Raw genomic sequence first — 16,718 nt, 5'->3', positions numbered from 1 at the left:
GAGACGGTCCTTAGTTTTCTTAACTCCTAGGTGTCCGGACCACGAACCCCCATGCGACAAGCGCAACAGATCCTGACGGTAGCACTGAGGCACGATCAGCTGATCGAACTCCACTCCCCTGCGGTCTACATACTTCCGGTACAGGACCCCACCTCTTTCCACAAAGAGAGCATTTTTCTTGGCGATACCTTCCTTGACAATGCAGCGTATGTTTTCTAGGCTGCCATCCTTCTTTTTCTCGGCTATCAAAGCCGACCGGCTGACTTTTAGCAACCTATTAAGTCCGTCTGACGTAGGCGCGATGAGCAAATCTTCAGATAGCTCTTCTAACTTTCCCGTGTCGGGCATTTCCTCTCCAGTATCTGGTGTCTTTAACGCTGCAGACTCAGTTTTATTCAGCTCGGCCGTGCTCTGAATATCAGCTTGCTGCGCCTCTGACCCTTTCTCATCGTTCGACAACGTCGGCCCCGCAACTACCGCCTTTGCAGCGAGCTCCCGAACCTTCGATCTGGTTAAGGCCTGAACGCTAGCCTCACCAAACAAAAGCCCCTTCTCGCGCAGGAGGTGATCGGACCTGTTCGAAAATAGGTACGGGTACTGGGGGGGCAGCATAGATGACACTGCCGCCTCCGTCTCAAGTGCTCCGAAAGGACCTTCAATGAGCACTTTTGCTACGGGCAGACACACGCTATGAGCTTCCACGGCTTGCTTGATCCATGCGCACTCGCCCGTGAACATATCGGGTTCTACGTAAGAGGGGTGAACTACATCCATCGTAGCTGCGGAATCGCGAAGCACTCGGCACTCTTTCCCGTTCACGAGGAGGTCTCGCATGTAAGGCTCGAGAAGCTTCATGTTCTCGTCAGTGCTGCATAACGACAAAAACACGACTTTTGTTTTTGTTTCCGGACACTGCGCCGAAAAGTGACCCGGCTTCTGACACGTATAACAAACGCGCGCTTGCCTCGCCTCGAACCGCTTTCTGCGTTCGGCTTCGGCTGCCGCCGTCTCCTTACGTTCGGTCGGACTGCTTTCACTCGCATCCGCACTACGTGTGTCCCCCTTTGCTCTCATGGGCGTGAACTTTGGCCTCTCAAACTTAGAGCCAAATTCACCTTTTTGACCGTCCTTAGCTCCGCGAGCCCGACGCGTCACAAACTCTTCGGCTAGCTCAGCGGCTCTAGCCACCGTACTAACGTCTGGCCTATCCAAGACCCAGTACCGCACGTTCTCAGGTAACCGACTATAAAACTGTTCTAGCCCGAAACACTGCAGAACTTTCTCGTGGTCACCAAACGCTTTCTCTTCTTTGAGCCACTCCTGCATGTTTGACATTAGCCTGTAGGCAAACTCTGTATATGACTCACTTTTGCCTTTCTCATTTTCTCGAAACTTCCGACGGAACGCCTCCGCGGACAGCCTGTACTTTTTTAGCAGACTCGATTTCACTTTGTCGAAATCCTCTGCCTCCTCTCTATCCAAGCGAGCGACTACGTCGGCCGCCTCGCCGGGTAACAAAGTGAGCAAGCGCTGTGGCCACGTTTCCCGAGAGAACCCCTGCTTCTCGCACGTTCGCTCAAAGTTAACCAGGAACAAACCAATGTCCTCTCCAAGCTTAAACGGCCGCATCAGGTCAGTCATTTTAAACAATACTCGTTCTCCTGCACCGTGTGCCTGATTTCCATTACGAGCGCGTTCCATCTCTACCTCGAGACGCTTCATTTCCAAAGCGTGTTGACGGTCACGCTCTTTTTCTTTCTCTTGTTGCTCTCGTTCTATCTGTTTCTCTTGTTGCTCTCGTTCTATCTGTTTCTCTTGTTGCTCTCGCTCTTTCTGTTCTTTAAGTTCGCGCTCCTGTCTTTTTGCCCTTTCCTCAATGGTCTCAAGGCATTCCGACAGCTCGTCATCCTCAGCTTCTAACTCAAGAATAGCCCTCAGCAGTTCTGGTTTTCTGAGTTTGTCTGAGACATCCAGACCCAACTCTCTTGCAAGCTCCAACAATTTCGGTTTGCGCAACGACTTCAAATCCATGGCTGCTCTGAATGCTGCTTTCTCTACTGCCTACTATTGTCTTGCCGCAACTAACCCGGCAGCAACGACAACGACAATTACCAGCTCTGTTTCTGACACTAACAAAAGCCTGGCAAAACTCAGAAGAAGAAAGTCCCGCACTCACCAAACCTCGCAGCCAAGAATTCAGCGCAGTCGTTCCGCTGCAGGCAACCAGTCATCACACAGGGCTCGTTGCACTGCTCCCGGATGGTCGTTGTGCTGCTCAGCATAGAGTCAACCGCATATCTTCGCTGCTGGCCTCCGTTGTCGCGATCTCACCGCTGGCAACCAGATGTTTGATCCGCACCGATGGCACCGGCTGTTGGAATCTCAGCGCTGCCACCAGCTATTGGAAACTCAGTGCTGACACCCGTTGTTGCAACCGGACCGTTGGCGCCCGTTGTTGCAAATGGGTCGCAAGCCCCAAGGGTAGCGTTGGCCTGGCGGCCTGGGGCACACTGGAAGCATCCGAAGGTCCCAGCAAAGCATGAGGCGACTGCTAACAGAACAACTTGTTTATTCTAGCATCGCAAAGAGCGGGCGGTCAGGTCGACCGAAGTAGAGAGACGGGAGAGCACGTTACTCAACAGAAGAAATCGGAGCCTCACTCCTGGCGTCCGGGGGCAGCTGCTCTTATACTCTGGGCGTCGCGGGCAAGAAGGAAGGTCACGAGATGACACCACGTGACAGCAAGGCACGGACGGACTGAAAGACATGTAGAGACAAGGAGGTGACGCATCAGCCGGGCCGGCGCCGGTCAGACCTCCTCGCTTCACACTGGGGGAGCTCCTCTCCCCGGCTGCCGCGCTTTGACAAGCGTGGGCACACACACACACACGCACACACAAAGACACGTGGCACTGAACATGCCGGGACGCGCTCGGCGGGGATGCGTCGCGGCCGCTCCGAACGGGCCAAAATGTCCGCCGCTTGGAACGAAGCCCCGGCGTCCGTTGCATCCGCGCGTCGTAGGCGAAACGTAACAATACGCATAAAGTAACTGCCGTGACCACGAGCTCAGCATCGCATCGCCACAGCCACTAAGCGGGTGGCACGATAGGTAAATCCAGCACGCTCACTTCCTGACATTTGCTCGCATTTATTATCACCTGCACTCCAAACTGCAAGAAGTTATTCACATTTTATTTATAGGTTTGTGGACACGAAGCCTCTCCATCGCCTGATATCACCTTAAAGATCTTTCGCGACTTTGCTGCCTTCCCGGATTAACTTAAGACTGACTCGTCCACCTGTACCACATGTCATCGTTTCAGGCATGGCACCGTTTTCTGACGCTGTTCTCCGCATACTTACCTGGTGCTGTGTCGGCGGTGATCATAGAGGCCGCGGCCCCGTGCAGAGGCCACTCCATTGCACTGCGGTTGGCTGAAGCACGCCACTTCCCCAAGTCTGGGTAGCTGGAGCATGCAATTTTTGGTAGTGGGGCTAGGCGTTCGCGCCAGCCCCCATTATGAAAATCAAAAGATATTGTACATAAGTGTGTTGGGTGCGAAGGCTTGGAAACGATTTAGAGCTGCTGTGCTGCAAATACCATCACTTGTGCGCAGCGCAGCCCGCCTTCCTTCAAATTTCCAAAGTACTTTTGCATGGTATTGCTTTATATGATCGTAACAATCGTTTGCGCTTGACGTTGGGAGCACACATTCACAAGTGCGCAGTGAATGAAGCCCACTTTAATTAGCGTGTAAATAATTTTTTTTCTTAGTAAAATTCACCTGACCGGTAATCTTTGTGTGGCCTTGCTTTATATGACCATCAGATTCATTTGCATGCAAAAAACAAATTGACCCGCCATCCCAGCCCTGCGAAAGTGGATGTCTAGGGAAGCTGTTGAAAATAACCGCCGCAACTGCTCCCGAGGGTATGCAATGCTTTATTGCTTTTGAGTAACGGTAGTAATGGTAATTTAGAGTAAGGGTAGCAATATGAATAATTTTAATTTTGGCTGCACGCCGCCGCTGGTCCTGTATAAGTTTCGTTTTCCCTTTGCCGCTTCTCGCATTCACGCTTCTCCTCGGGAGTCCCCAGCTGTGTGTCAGGTACTCATAGCGGTGCCACAACAGGACAGTTGCTAGGCTGGTTCTATTATATACGAAAGGCTGGATACGTCACTCCCCACGTCACAAGCTGCCATCGCCGCGGCAGCTTGCGCAAGAGTAATCTTTACCGGGAAACGTAAAGCTGAGAGCGCAACGTGCTTCGCATTGTCATCAGGAGCGCCCGGATATCCAAAGAACCAGCCTGGCAACTCATCTCAGCGTTATTGCAGCACCACTATGGGTAGAAAACGCATAGTTAGGACTTCCAAGGAGGAGCGTGAATACGAGGAGCGGCAACGGGAAAAAAGAAACGGCAGTACGACCAGCGGCGGCCTGCTGTTAAAATTACCATTACTCAACATTACCATTACTACCATTACTCTAAAGCAATAAAGCATTGCATATACCACTCTCAGCAGTTGTAGTGGTGGTTATCAACAGCTTCGCTGGATAGCCACTTTCTCAAGGCCGGGATGGTGAGTCAATTTTTTCTCCACCTACCACATTCTCGGCCCGCCCTTTATTGTGGTCTGCGCCTTTCTTTTTTAAGGGTCCTCGTCAGCGCGGCAGGATGGACGGACACGGCAGGCCCAATTTCGAGCTCGTAAATGCTGTCGCAGTTAAAAGACGCCCCGGGTTTGGTCTGCGATGGATCGGCCCACCGGCGAGGCAGCATTTGTAGCCCACGCGGATTTAAAAGAAATTATGGAGCTGAAGAAAACTTTATCAATTTATTAATGTAGATCATGGCTACAATTACGTTGATTACATCGCCCACAAAAACGAAATTACGTTTAAAGGTTCCGCATTAGTTGTTTTGCACACACACAGCAGCTTCCTTTCCCCAGTGCACTGCACCCGGGCGCAACATGTCACCCAAAATTAGAACAGTGCCATTTTGCACAGCATGCCGCCAGACGTTGTGGCCGTGAATTGCAGCACCTATCACACTTCACGTAAAATTGACTTTATTTTCGAGCTAACACAGCAGGGGGGAAGGGTAACTTATGTAAGAGCCACCACGCTGGTGTCCGCAGCAAGATGATGGTCAAACACTCCACGTGACACATTCGTGCTTTACGTGATGTATTATTAAAAATGTCCCAGTAAGCAAGACTAATGTCGCACGTAGGGCTATGCTGAAAAACTGCATTAAGAGAAAGCTTTAGCTCGGCAGCTCCTATACCAAACCCGTAGGAACGGAGAAATCGTATTTCTCAGTGACCAGCGCACCTCATTTGATGATGTTTACAGCATTCATAAAGGAGAAATTTAAAATTGGGTGACTGTAGAAGTATCACTTCTATTTAGGCCGTCCATTCCCTTTTTAACTGAAACTGTTGGAATTCGCAATATTTCAAGAAATGATACTGTCAAGTTTACTTCTAACTCAGGAATGATAAACGATATCACAGTTCCGTAAACTGGAACTAATAAGACATCTAAAGCGAACAAAGCTGGTGCAATATACCCTAACTGATATATGCCAGTAATCTGTGTTTGCAATTTGTGTTTGCAATTTGTGCAAAATCTGTGTAGAGCTTGTAACAAATTCACGTAACCTGTACATTCGTATATCTAATTTATCCGCTTTAGATGCACTGACCGATGTGGTTTGCTCAAGTGCGATATTTGTTTTTAGTGCATAGTTAACAAATTTGTGAACTTCGTGCTTCACTCATTTTTCCAACTCAGCAATTTTCTGGAATTTGCAAAAGATATTCCAGGCCCTCAATCAAAATTCACTGAAGTCACTAGAGTTTAAGCTGCTCTCTCAAATGCAACAAACGTCATTGACGTCGGTTCCGGGGTTGCGTCATAAAAGCATTTCTGCGTTTTACGCCTAATTCAATAGGAGGCGCCGGAGCTGGCCCCGAGCTAAAGCTTCCTTTTAAAGGCACATAGTAGATTCACTTACAAATGTATTGCTGAGGCAGCATTCCTCGACAGCGCACGTATATCACAGAATCACAACATCACGGCAACGAGAACCACTCGCGTATCAGTTACTCTGAAGCAATTCACGTAATTCTCAGACAAGCCTGACTAGCACTCCTTATACACTTCAATGCATGGAAAAGATGGAATGAGTCAGTTTCACACAATGTGACTGAGACAATATGTTTATCCACCCGCAGTTCATCTGTTGCTAGGTGAATACGGTGACCTATCTTGAAACCAATTTTTCACAGATGTGCCCAATGGTGATTAATTGCATGAAGTACCATAATGCCACGGTCTCTTTGTGGTAGATGACGAAGGCGAGGGTCGTGGTTGCCGTCTCCTGACAAGAAATTAAGCAGCCCAGCCATTCGTCCTGAGGTGAAGGCATTGCCGTTTTCTCTGGCGACAATATAATTGACGATTGTTGAAAATTAGGCGTAATGACAAATATCCTGATGCACATAGTTGGTTCCTAAATCGACAAAAAGAAAAAAACAATTACATATCCTAATTCATCTAGGTAAGGTGCTGAAAGCTAGTGCGTTTTTTTTATTGTCTTTATAATAGCAATAAGGCTGATCTTACTGTATTTCTTGCATCATGCAGAAACTGATGATAGCCGGTTCAGTGAAATCTGAGGTACTGATTTCCCGCGTACTTTTCCCCCAGAAAGTTGGGTAAATGAAACTTGCACAAACTTTGTACTAAACAAGATAAACGAAGGTGAGTCTCGTATTCGAAATAAGCACACAACACCACACATATCTACACGTTCTCGGCATCACAACTCAAACAATGCAGATTTCTTTCAGAATCAACTCTCTCCTTAGTGCACTTAAGTTGCAACTACTGCGGTCCTCTCGCAGCAGTCCCTTCAGGCAAAAAGGCCACCAATGGCGAAAGCTGGCCCACGTGACGGAGCACATCGGCCAGTAGTTCAGACTGTCTCTCCGCGGCTGCTGCCATCCGTTCGGCTGCCCAAGCCTGCCGTACCGAGGCAGTGGCCATCTGGGCCACGCCCTTAAGAACGCCATGAAGGATCTAGAAAGGAAAGCATTATATCGATCAACAGGCAATTGCGACCATTCAGACAGACACCAACTGACGAAAACGGTCTTTTCTACCTATGCTGATTTATATTTGCTCACGCTCACAAAAAGAAACCCTCTGACCGTTTGTGCAGCTTAAACAAGTCAGTATACATAAGCAAGGTTTGGGTACGGGCTAGTTGGTATTGCATGGTATCGATCGTCACTTACAGTGCATACATAGACGAGGGACAAAAAGGACAACGAAAACAAGCGCTGGGACAAGGATAGAAGGGTGAAGACAAACAGTGTTAGCGATGACCGACGAACTAGAAATATACTGAAGCAAGGTTTGGGTATAGGCTAGTTGGTATTCCATGGTATCGATCGTAACTTACAGCGCATACATAGACGAAGGAGAAAAAGGACGGCGAAGACAAGCGCTGGGACAAGGATAGAAGGGTGAAGACAAACAGTGTTAGCGATGACCGACAAACTAGAAATATACTGAAGCAAGGTTTGGGTATAGGCTAGTTGGTATTCCATGGTATAAATCGTCACTTACAGCGCATACATAGACGAGGAACAAAAAGGACGACGAAGACAAGCGCTGGGACAAGGATAGAAGGGTGAAGACAAACAGTGTTAGCGATGACCGACGAACTAGAAATATACTGAAGCAAGGTTTGGGTATAGGCTAGTTGGTATTCCATGGTATAAATCGTCACCTACACTGCATACATAGACGAGGAACAAAAAGGACGGCGAAGACAAGCGCTGGGACAAGGATAGAAGGGTGAAGACAAACAGTGTTAGCGATGACCGACGAACTAGAAATATACTGAAGGAAGGTTTGGGTATAGGCTAGTTGGTATTCGATGGTATAAATCGTCACTTACAGCGCATACATAGACGAGGGACAAAAAGGACGACGAAGACAAGCGTTGGGACAAGGATAGAAGAGTGAAGACAAACAGTGTTAGCGATGACCGACGAACTAGAAATATACTGAAGGAAGGTTTGGGTATAGGCTAGTTGGTATTCCATGGTATAAATCGTCACTTACAGCGCATACATAGACGAGGGACAAAAAGGACGACGAAGACAAGCGCTGGGACAAGGATAGAAGAGTGAAGACAAACAGTGTTAGCGATGACCGACGAACTAGAAATATACTGAAGGAAGGTTTGGGTATAGGCTAGTTGGTATTCCATGGTATAAATCGTCACTTACAGCGCATACATAGACGAGGGACAAAAAGGACGACGAAGACAAGCGCTGGGACAAGGATAGAAGAGTGAAGACAAACAGTGTTAGCGATGACCGACGAACTAGAAATATACTGAAGGAAGGTTTGGGTATAGGCTAGTTGGTATTCCATGGTATCAATCGTCACTTACAGCGCATACATAGACGAGGGACAAAAAGGACGACGAAGACAAGCGCTGGGACAAGGATAGAAGAGTGAAGACAAACAGTGTTAGCGATGACCGACGAACTGGAAATATACTGAAGCAAGGTTTGGGTATAGGCTAGTTGGTATTCCATGGTATAAATCGTCACTTACAGCGCATACATAGACGAGGGACAAAAAGGACGACGAAGACAAGCGCTGGGACAAGGATAGAAGGGTGAAGACAAACAGTGTTAGCGATGACCGACGAACTAGAAATATACTGAAGGAAGGTTTGGGTATAGGCTAGTTGGTATTCCATGGTATAAATCGTCACTTACAGCGCATACATAGACGAGGGACAATAATAATAATAATATTTGGGGTTTTACGTGCCAAAACCACTTTCTGATTATGAGGCACGCCGTAGTGGAGGACTCCGGAAATTTTGACCACCTGGGGTTCTTTAACGTGCGCCTAAATCTAAGCACATGGGTGTTTTCGCATTTCGCCCCCATCGAAATGCGGCCGCCGTGGCCGGGATTCGATCCCGCGACCTCGTGCTCAGCAGCCCAACACCATAGCCACTGAGCAACCACGGCGGGTGACAAAAAGGACGACGAAGACAAGCGCTGGGACAAGGATAGAAGAGTGAAGACAAACAGTGTTAGCGATGACCGACGAACTAGAAATATACTGAAGCAAGGTTTGGGTATAGGCTAGTTGGTATTCCATGGTATCAATCGTCACAGCGCATACATAGACGAGGGACAAAAAGGACGACGAAGACAAGCGCTGGGACAAGGATAGAAGGGTGAAGACAAACAGTGTTAGCGATGACCGACGAACTAGAAATATACTGAAGCAAGGTTTGGGTATAGGCTAGTTGGTATTCCATGGTATCAATCATCACTTACAGCGCATACATAGACGAGGGACAAAAAGGACGACGAAGACAAGCGCTAGGACAAGGATAGAAGAGTGAAGACAAACAGTGTTAGCGATGACCGACGAACTAGAAATATACTGAAGGAAGGTTTGGGTATAGGCTAGTTGGTGTTCCATGGTATCAATCGTCACTTACAGCGCATACATAGACGAGGGACAAAAAGGACGACGAAGACAAGCGCTGGGACAAGGATAGAAGAGTGAAGACAAACAGTGTTAGCGATGACGGACGAACTAGAAATATACTGAAGCAAGGTTTGGGTATAGGCTAGTTGGTATTCCATGGTATATATCGTCACTTACAGCGCATACATAGACGAGGGACAAAAAGGACGACGAAGACAAGCGCTGGGACAAGGATAGAAGAGTGAAGACAAACAGTGTTAGCGATGACGGACGAACTAGAAATATACTGAAGCAAGGTTTGGGTATAGGCTAGTTGGTATTCCATGGTATAAATCGTCACTTACAGCGCATACATAGACGAGGGACAAAAAGGACGAAGAAGACAAGCGCTTGTCTTCGTCGTCCTTTTTGTCCCTCACCTATGTATGCGCCGTAAGTGACGAAGTATACACAAACACGCTGTTCTAAATGTCTAGTTGTGTTTTTCTGTTTCCTCCAATAAATGCGAACATCGTATGCATTTGCAAACTATCACGTGGCTGAAAGGTTCAGGCAATGGTATAGAGGTGGTTTACGGATTGTGAACGAGGAAGCGGCGTATGTCTGTGTGCAAAAAAAAAGAAAGAAAAAAGCGAATAACCTGTTTTTGCCCCTTAATATGCTGTGCAGAACTGAACGGTTCAATCGGCATATTCCCGTCGCGTTCAAATCCTGGTATCCTCAGTTCTCAACCCCTTAAGCTTTTCTATTTTGCTTTGCTTTTTTTTAGTGTAGCAAGAAAACAATTGTGCCCGTGTATTGGCCACATCGAAAAGTTTGCTGATGCGGTGACTTGCAGCGATGCAGCATGTTCTCTAGTCTACCGGTTATGACTTGCTTGCGAAGTAGGTTCAATCAGTGATTACACTGTGTTAAGGGGTTGTTTGAGCCTGATGGCAAGTTGCCATCTTTATGACCACGTCCATGAGCCCATACGATTCTGCACAGCCCAGAAAAAAAAAGTCCAGAAAAAAACATTAAGCCTATACATTGTCACTCTGTACACTCCACATAGAAACAGGCAAGAACGCACGCACTTTGTTTGTCTCTTCATTTTGTGCCGCAGTTCTTGCACAGTCTTTGGCTACACGTTCCAAGAGGGCTTCGTGGTACGACACACGACGTGAACTGCGACACTGGCGATGCGTTCGTTGGGATTGGCCTGGAAAAAAAATGAATACATTACACGCACACCTACCAAACGTAAAGAAAGTATACAAAAGCAGCAGTATGCCTCCCGTGAGGCCAGTTAAACAAAGCTGCAACATAATTGAGTTCTCTAACCGGTTTCAGCAGAGCTGGGGCCAGCAGTCAGCTCATCTGGCGGGCTCTGGGACTGGCTGTCGGCCTGTTGCAGATTTGCTACTCCTATATTGGCTGTAAAAAGCAAGTTCATTGGATGATGGTTAGTGTTGCTGTCGTTCGATGCTGCTTAGAGCTAAAAAGAAAAACAGCTCCACGAAAAGGGAAAGCAAAGGGGAGGGTCGAAGTGCAGCTAGGGGAGGGGAGGGTCAAAGACGCAACGAGCTATGGAAAGAAGAATGATGCGTGTAACGTTAAGGGATAAGAAAAGAGCAGATTGAGTGAGGGAACAAACGCGAGTTAACGACATCTTAGTCGAAGTCAAGAAAACGAAATGGGCATGGGCAGGACATGTAATGAGGAGGGAAGATAACCGATGGTCATTAAGGGTTACGGTCTGGATTCCAAGAGAAGGGAAGCGTAGCAGGGGGCGGCAGAAAGTTAGGTGGGTGGATGAGATTAAGAAGTTTGCAGGGACAACATGGCCACAATTAGCACAACCCCGGGGTAGTTGGAGAAGTATGGGGGAGGCCTTTGCCCTGCAGTGGGCGTAGCCAGGATGATGATGATGATGATGAAAGCGCAGCTTACTTTCACTCGCCAAGCCGGTGGTGCCCGGCGTTGTGTCCTCCAACAGCCTTGCCACAAACACGTCCATGGCGAGCTGCTTTGTGTACAAGATAGGAAGAAGAAATTTTCAGAACTGTGCCTGGTACGCTGCAGTAAAATATGCAGATAACCTATAGTGCTCTAAACGACCGCGCAAAGGCAATATCTCATGAAATGTTAGCAGTAGATGACGCTGTAGACACGAGCATCACGCACAAAAAAAAAGAAATATCTGCAACATTATCTACACGCGACACAGTGCACACAACGCGTTGCCAAAAAACACCGACTACCCCTCAAGAAACCCCGGGTGGTCAAAATTTCAGGACTCCCCCACTACGGCGTGCCTCATGATCAGATAGTGGTTTTCGCATTAAAACCCTATAATTTCATTGACTGATTAAAAAAGAAACACTACACTTGGCGATAACTTTCTTTGGCACTGCTGTGAAAGCTGTGAAACCAAATCGCAGCGTCTCCCTACGCGCTACGAGAGTTCCCGTAACTTATTAATACAATTAACTACGCTAATAATGATATGCGATGTGGCATATAATATTACTGGGCACACTGGAATATAATTTGTTTGTTGTTTTCGTTAACTGGACCCTACCCCGTTTTCTGCCTGCTTGTCCTGCACATTAAATATATCAGTACTCTACTGTACGGTACTACTGTAGGCGCCCTACCTCTGTACAGTACGGAGGTGGGACGCGATTGTACACGAACGCCAACAGTAAACATACCAGATTAAAAAGAGTCTTTCTCACAAATATGTAAGACCCAGATACGGCACTTCCAGAAGTAAAATAAATATTTCGTCAAACCTCATAAAACCACCAGGGCTACTCCGGAGGTCGTGAAGATGGGCAGTGGGAGTACACAGCGAGTAACTAAAACCGAAAGTATAACCGAAATCAGCCGCCAGCTGCCGTACTACTTGGCGGAGCAACACGACTGCGCAAAAGCCCCCCCAACTCCTCTCACCTTGCTTTGCTTCACTGTGCACACCGCCAGCGCTATCTCTTTATTTTTGCTGTTTAGCACCCGCCAAGGAGGTTAAATGCCAACTGCAACGACGTTTCCGACCGCGTGAAAAGCCCCGTTTCAGATAATTTTGACACTAATCATACACTTAAAATACAGGTCAATGCATCACAGAGCTCGCGAAAATCGACATTTTTCATACCGAAAGTGACAAAAAAAAAAGCGAAAAGTGTGGAGAACCACCACCCATGCTGTTTGCCATGGAGCAATGAGAACTCCATGCTGTCTGCTTCCCTTGCTTGTATTCCGTTCAGGTGTACCAGCGACCGCACCTCTGCTAGGCGCAGAGCTGGCATAATAAATTATGGGGTTTTACGTGCCAAACTTGTTAGCTCGTTGTTAATTTGTTAGCTGCTTCGTGCGCTGTGACAATGCCGTCACGCGCCCGCGATGTTCTTTTAAAGGCGAAGTATTCCCCTAGTCCAGCGGGTTTTCTCTATCTGGTTGCCTACGTTCAACAGCAGGGCCTCGATGCGTTCTGCCACTCCTCGAAGCGCGCATTGGGAGGGGGATGGGGGGTGGCAAGCCAAAGGTGCGGTATAGGCCGGCTTAACGAGGACCCAATCCACGCGTGGCGCAGTTGGCTGAATCGGCAAAAATTAGACGCTCTACAGTCTAGTGTGACTGGCACGGTAACATCACATGTCTCATCTCACGCCGGAGCGCACCCTGCAATGCAGTTTGCCTGTACATGTCGCGCCACCTGGCAGCGGCGGTGAGCATCCGCGGGTAGGCCGTCACCGTCATTTCACCAGTGGCCGCGGTGCGCTCAGGCGCGCCTGCAAGCCTGCTTTTCCAATTTTCCAATAGATTCCCCGCGGCCTCTTGGCAGCTCCTTTGTGAGAAGTGTGAACAAAAAGAACAAGCGCAGATACTGCTGCGTTAACAACTGTCACAACCGCGAAGGGGATGTCGGCATCAAATTGTACCGCTTCCCTTCGAAACCGGGGGAAGCAACCCGGCGGCTGAAGTGGATCGTCGCGGTTCGTGTCGGTCTTGCGAATTTCTGCTAAACGAACTAAGACGTAAGTGCAAAAACAAGAAAGAAATGAAAAAGAGCCAGGAGCGGCATCTGTAAAAAGACACAATAAAGCGTCAACTGCATGAAAATGCGTGAACTGATTCCTGCTGTTGTAAATCAGTTTTGATAGTCGTTTAGCTCTTCTTGCTCCAAAACAAACTCGCTGTGGTTGCTAGGTGTCAAATCTAGCTTCGTAAGCGCTCTGTGCTGGAGCTTTACATGCGCTTGCTTCCTCCTGCGCCAAGATCAAGACGCGAATGCTGGGACCGAGCTCATTCGTGCCGATGTTTTCTCGCGCTTAGAACAACAGAACTAAGGTTGGAGTACACTGCAGAACATGACGAGTATTCGAAAATTAGCATTTCCCTTGCGCACACAAGAGCATATTTGTTCAATCTTCATGTTGTTTAGTCTCAGCTGATTGCTCTCTATGATTCTTCAGCGGTAATACCTTCTGACATTCGAGCCCGAACGACAATACCAAAATATGCTCGAGGCACTTCGTCAACGGAGAAAAAAGCACTTACCTGCCTATTCGCCAAAACCTCTACAATGTGAGGTGCAAGGCACGCTCCAAGTAAGGAAGCGACAAATGACAGTTCAAAGACGTCCACGGCAGTATTTGCTCACTTAAGTGGCATAAAATAATGATTTGTTAACGCACTTCGAAATCGACGTCGTAAGCATACTTACTTTGTTGTGAAATATATTTCGCTACCTGCGGTGGTTGCTTAGTGGCTACGGTGTTGGGCTGCTGAGCGCGAGGTCGCGGGAATAAATCCCGGCCACCGCGGCGGAATTTCGATGGGGTCGAAATACTAAAACACCCGTGTAATTAGATTTAGGTCCACGTTAAAGAACCCCAGTCGGTCCAAATTATTCCGGAGTCTCCCACCACGGCGTGCCTCCTAATCAGATCGTGGTTATGGCACCTAAAACACCACAATTTAATTTAAGCACTTCACTGGGATGTCCGTGCTGTTTACTTCTTTGACACGGTATACGTGGTTGTAGTAAAAGATTTCACGTCCTTTCTCAAGCGTCGGTGGTCCAAAATGGGCCTCGACGTTTTCGATTGCCTTAAAACCGCAATTTAGAACGTCCGAAAGCTTTCAAACGAGTGCCGCAAAAGCATATGCCTCCGTAGCAGCGGCCGCCTCGGTGTTTCGCGCAACTGACACGGTGGCGCTGACGGCTGAGCCGATCGCCGCGCCGCCTTACCATTGCAGGGAGCCCGCATCACGCGCCCGCTTGGCTGGCCAGCAGCATGCTGTTCGTGTTCACTCAAGCGAGCGTATTGCGTTTGCGCCTTCGACAAAGAAGCGCTAGTTAGCCGTGCACTCTATTACTAGCGCTGCGGCAACAACTGAATGCCGCGTTGCTGCGGGTCACGTTTAAAAGCATCTCCGGCGTGTCGTGTACGACTTCACCGGCCGCTTCACGCCGAAAGCGCCAGACACCGATCAGCCTGATCAGACAACTACTGCCATCTGTAGTAAAGAATGATAAGAAGCAGAGGCTTGGCACGGCCGGGCTAGAAGGGGCTCGGTGATGAGCGTGCGTAACCGTGTTCGAGCACCCGACGGCCGTGCAGACAACTACCGCCATCTAATAAAAAATAATAAATAGGGGAAGCTTGGCACGGCCAGGCTAGAGGGACTCGGTGATGAGCGTGCGTAACCGTGTTCGGCCTTCCTCTACTCAGCGTTGAGTACTGTACAGCTATCGCTCGGGTTCGAGCACGTATTCCAGCACCCGACGGCCACGCAACGCATCGGCATTCTTGCAAGAGTTCAAATCGCGAGCCCAACAGATAAAAAGGAACGCCGGGAGAGACGCCCGTTAACTCGAAAGTGATGAATTATCAATGCGCCTGGTAACGCAACACTAGAGAGCTCTAGCACGGCGCAGCTGAAAGATCGAGAGTTGCGCACGGTTCTTCAATATTCGTCATATCCGCATCGCTACCGCTTTGCCGCCAGGTGCACGCGTCGTCTACATAGGCGCTATGTAAAAGCTGCTAATAACAAAATTGGGCAATTATCACTCTGCGGCTTTGCAAACATTATTTTGATAATACACGCTAGGCATTTGTAGTCAGTTGAGACACCGTAGCCGTAGCCCAAGTGAAGTTTCTTTGCAGTTGGCCTTTAAAGAAACAACAGCTGGAGTGGAAGACGCCTATATAACCGGCCTATGGGACCGGTGAAGCTAGCGGCGGCCATCTTGAGGGGGGGGGGGGTGGCAAGATGCGACCTGCCAAGAGCTTCGCAGCGCTGTTCAATGACTTTTCTTAACGGATTTTCAAGTTTTAATGCAATACCGTGGACTATGAGGCGAGCCATATTGGAGCTCTCCGGATCGCAGATATCCGAGTACTGGGGCATTTTCTTCTTCTTTTTTTTTAATTTTATCGGCCCCAATATGCAGCTGCCGCGAAGTAGGAAAAAAATTCGCCCAATAATTAGCTTTATTCACCTTCTTTAACGCAGTGTAGAAACCGATCAATCATGCAAGCTGTCAGAACAAAAAGCAATTAAAAGCTGAAAATGTAGCATGAGAAAAAGCAGTACTTGCAACAAACCTAAGTATTCATTATTATCTTCATTATCATCAGGTTTTGCCGGTGCTTTAGCATCCTCATTGCCTGGAAGGTCTGGAACATTGGTGGCGGCCGTTTCCTTTCAGCCTGAAATATAAACTTTTCGTTTATATTTCAGGGAGCCAGTCAATGCTAATCTGCGACCTTACTTAACCGGATAACGCTAACATGTCAACTACTTGTGCGTTAACTTTTCTAAAAACACCTGAGCGCACTATCACATTTTGGGATCCGCGCAGCACCGGGCACGGCAAGATACGACGACTCCAAACACATAATCTGCGCCGACTGGCGCGCTTTCGCCCCCCGCGAGATGGCGACGCGGCGGCTTCACTTGATTCACTTGACGGGCGCTCCCTCCATCCACTCCAGCAGTTTTTCTTTCACCTCCCTTGCACACCCGCTAACATTAAAACACAAATGCGTCACCTCGTCAAGCGGCTGAGAGCGTCGTTGCTTACACAGGCCAGTCACCGATGCGGGGCCGACTAACTGCATGATGCGGCCACGAACACCGGATAGGCGGCCACCGCTGCAAGTTCGAACG

General features: G+C 48.4%; 1 protein-coding gene and 1 non-coding gene across 3 annotated transcripts; one reads left to right on the top strand and one right to left on the bottom strand.

The window, feature by feature from the left end:
* The first annotated feature begins 3,358 nt into the window (after positions 1-3,358).
* LOC139056577 (U1 spliceosomal RNA) lies at positions 3,359-3,521 on the top strand. Its single transcript, XR_011512458.1, has one exon. It is a non-coding gene; the product is annotated as a U1 spliceosomal RNA (small nuclear RNA).
* Positions 3,522-4,910: 1,389 nt separating this feature from the next.
* LOC139056328 (uncharacterized) lies at positions 4,911-16,706 on the bottom strand. Of its 2 annotated transcripts, none has more exons than XM_070534484.1 (5): positions 16,601-16,692; positions 11,484-11,559; positions 10,875-10,967; positions 10,628-10,752; positions 4,911-7,097 (listed from the first exon to the last, which is right to left on the bottom strand). In XM_070534484.1, the coding sequence occupies exons 1-5, from the start codon at positions 16,667-16,669 to the stop codon at positions 6,903-6,905; spliced, it is 558 nt and encodes a 185-aa protein (XP_070390585.1). In that variant the 5' UTR covers positions 16,670-16,692; the 3' UTR covers positions 4,911-6,902. The 2 variants fall into 2 exon arrangements, with proteins under 2 accessions (XP_070390585.1, XP_070390586.1); XM_070534485.1 differs by having other exon boundaries at positions 4,912-7,097; positions 11,484-11,556; positions 16,601-16,706.
* Between the last annotated feature and the right edge of the window lie 12 nt (positions 16,707-16,718).

Source organism: Dermacentor albipictus, chromosome 2 (assembly GCF_038994185.2).
Source record: "Dermacentor albipictus isolate Rhodes 1998 colony chromosome 2, USDA_Dalb.pri_finalv2, whole genome shotgun sequence".
Lineage (NCBI taxonomy): Eukaryota > Metazoa > Arthropoda > Arachnida > Ixodida > Ixodidae > Dermacentor > Dermacentor albipictus.
This window is presented reverse-complemented; position numbering and strand designations above follow the sequence as displayed.

Excerpts from the sequence above, each read along its gene's own strand:
- LOC139056328 (XM_070534484.1), bottom strand. The coding sequence starts at position 16,669 with ATGCAGTTAGTCGGCCCCGCATCGGTGACTGGCCTGTGTAAGCAACGA. Across the intron at positions 10,968-11,483 it reads CACCGGCTTGGCGAGTGAAA|CCAATATAGGAGTAGCAAAT; the intron begins GTAAGCTGCGCT and ends TGCTTTTTACAG. Across the intron at positions 10,753-10,874 it reads CCCCAGCTCTGCTGAAACCG|GCCAATCCCAACGAACGCAT; the intron begins GTTAGAGAACTC and ends TTTTTTTTCCAG.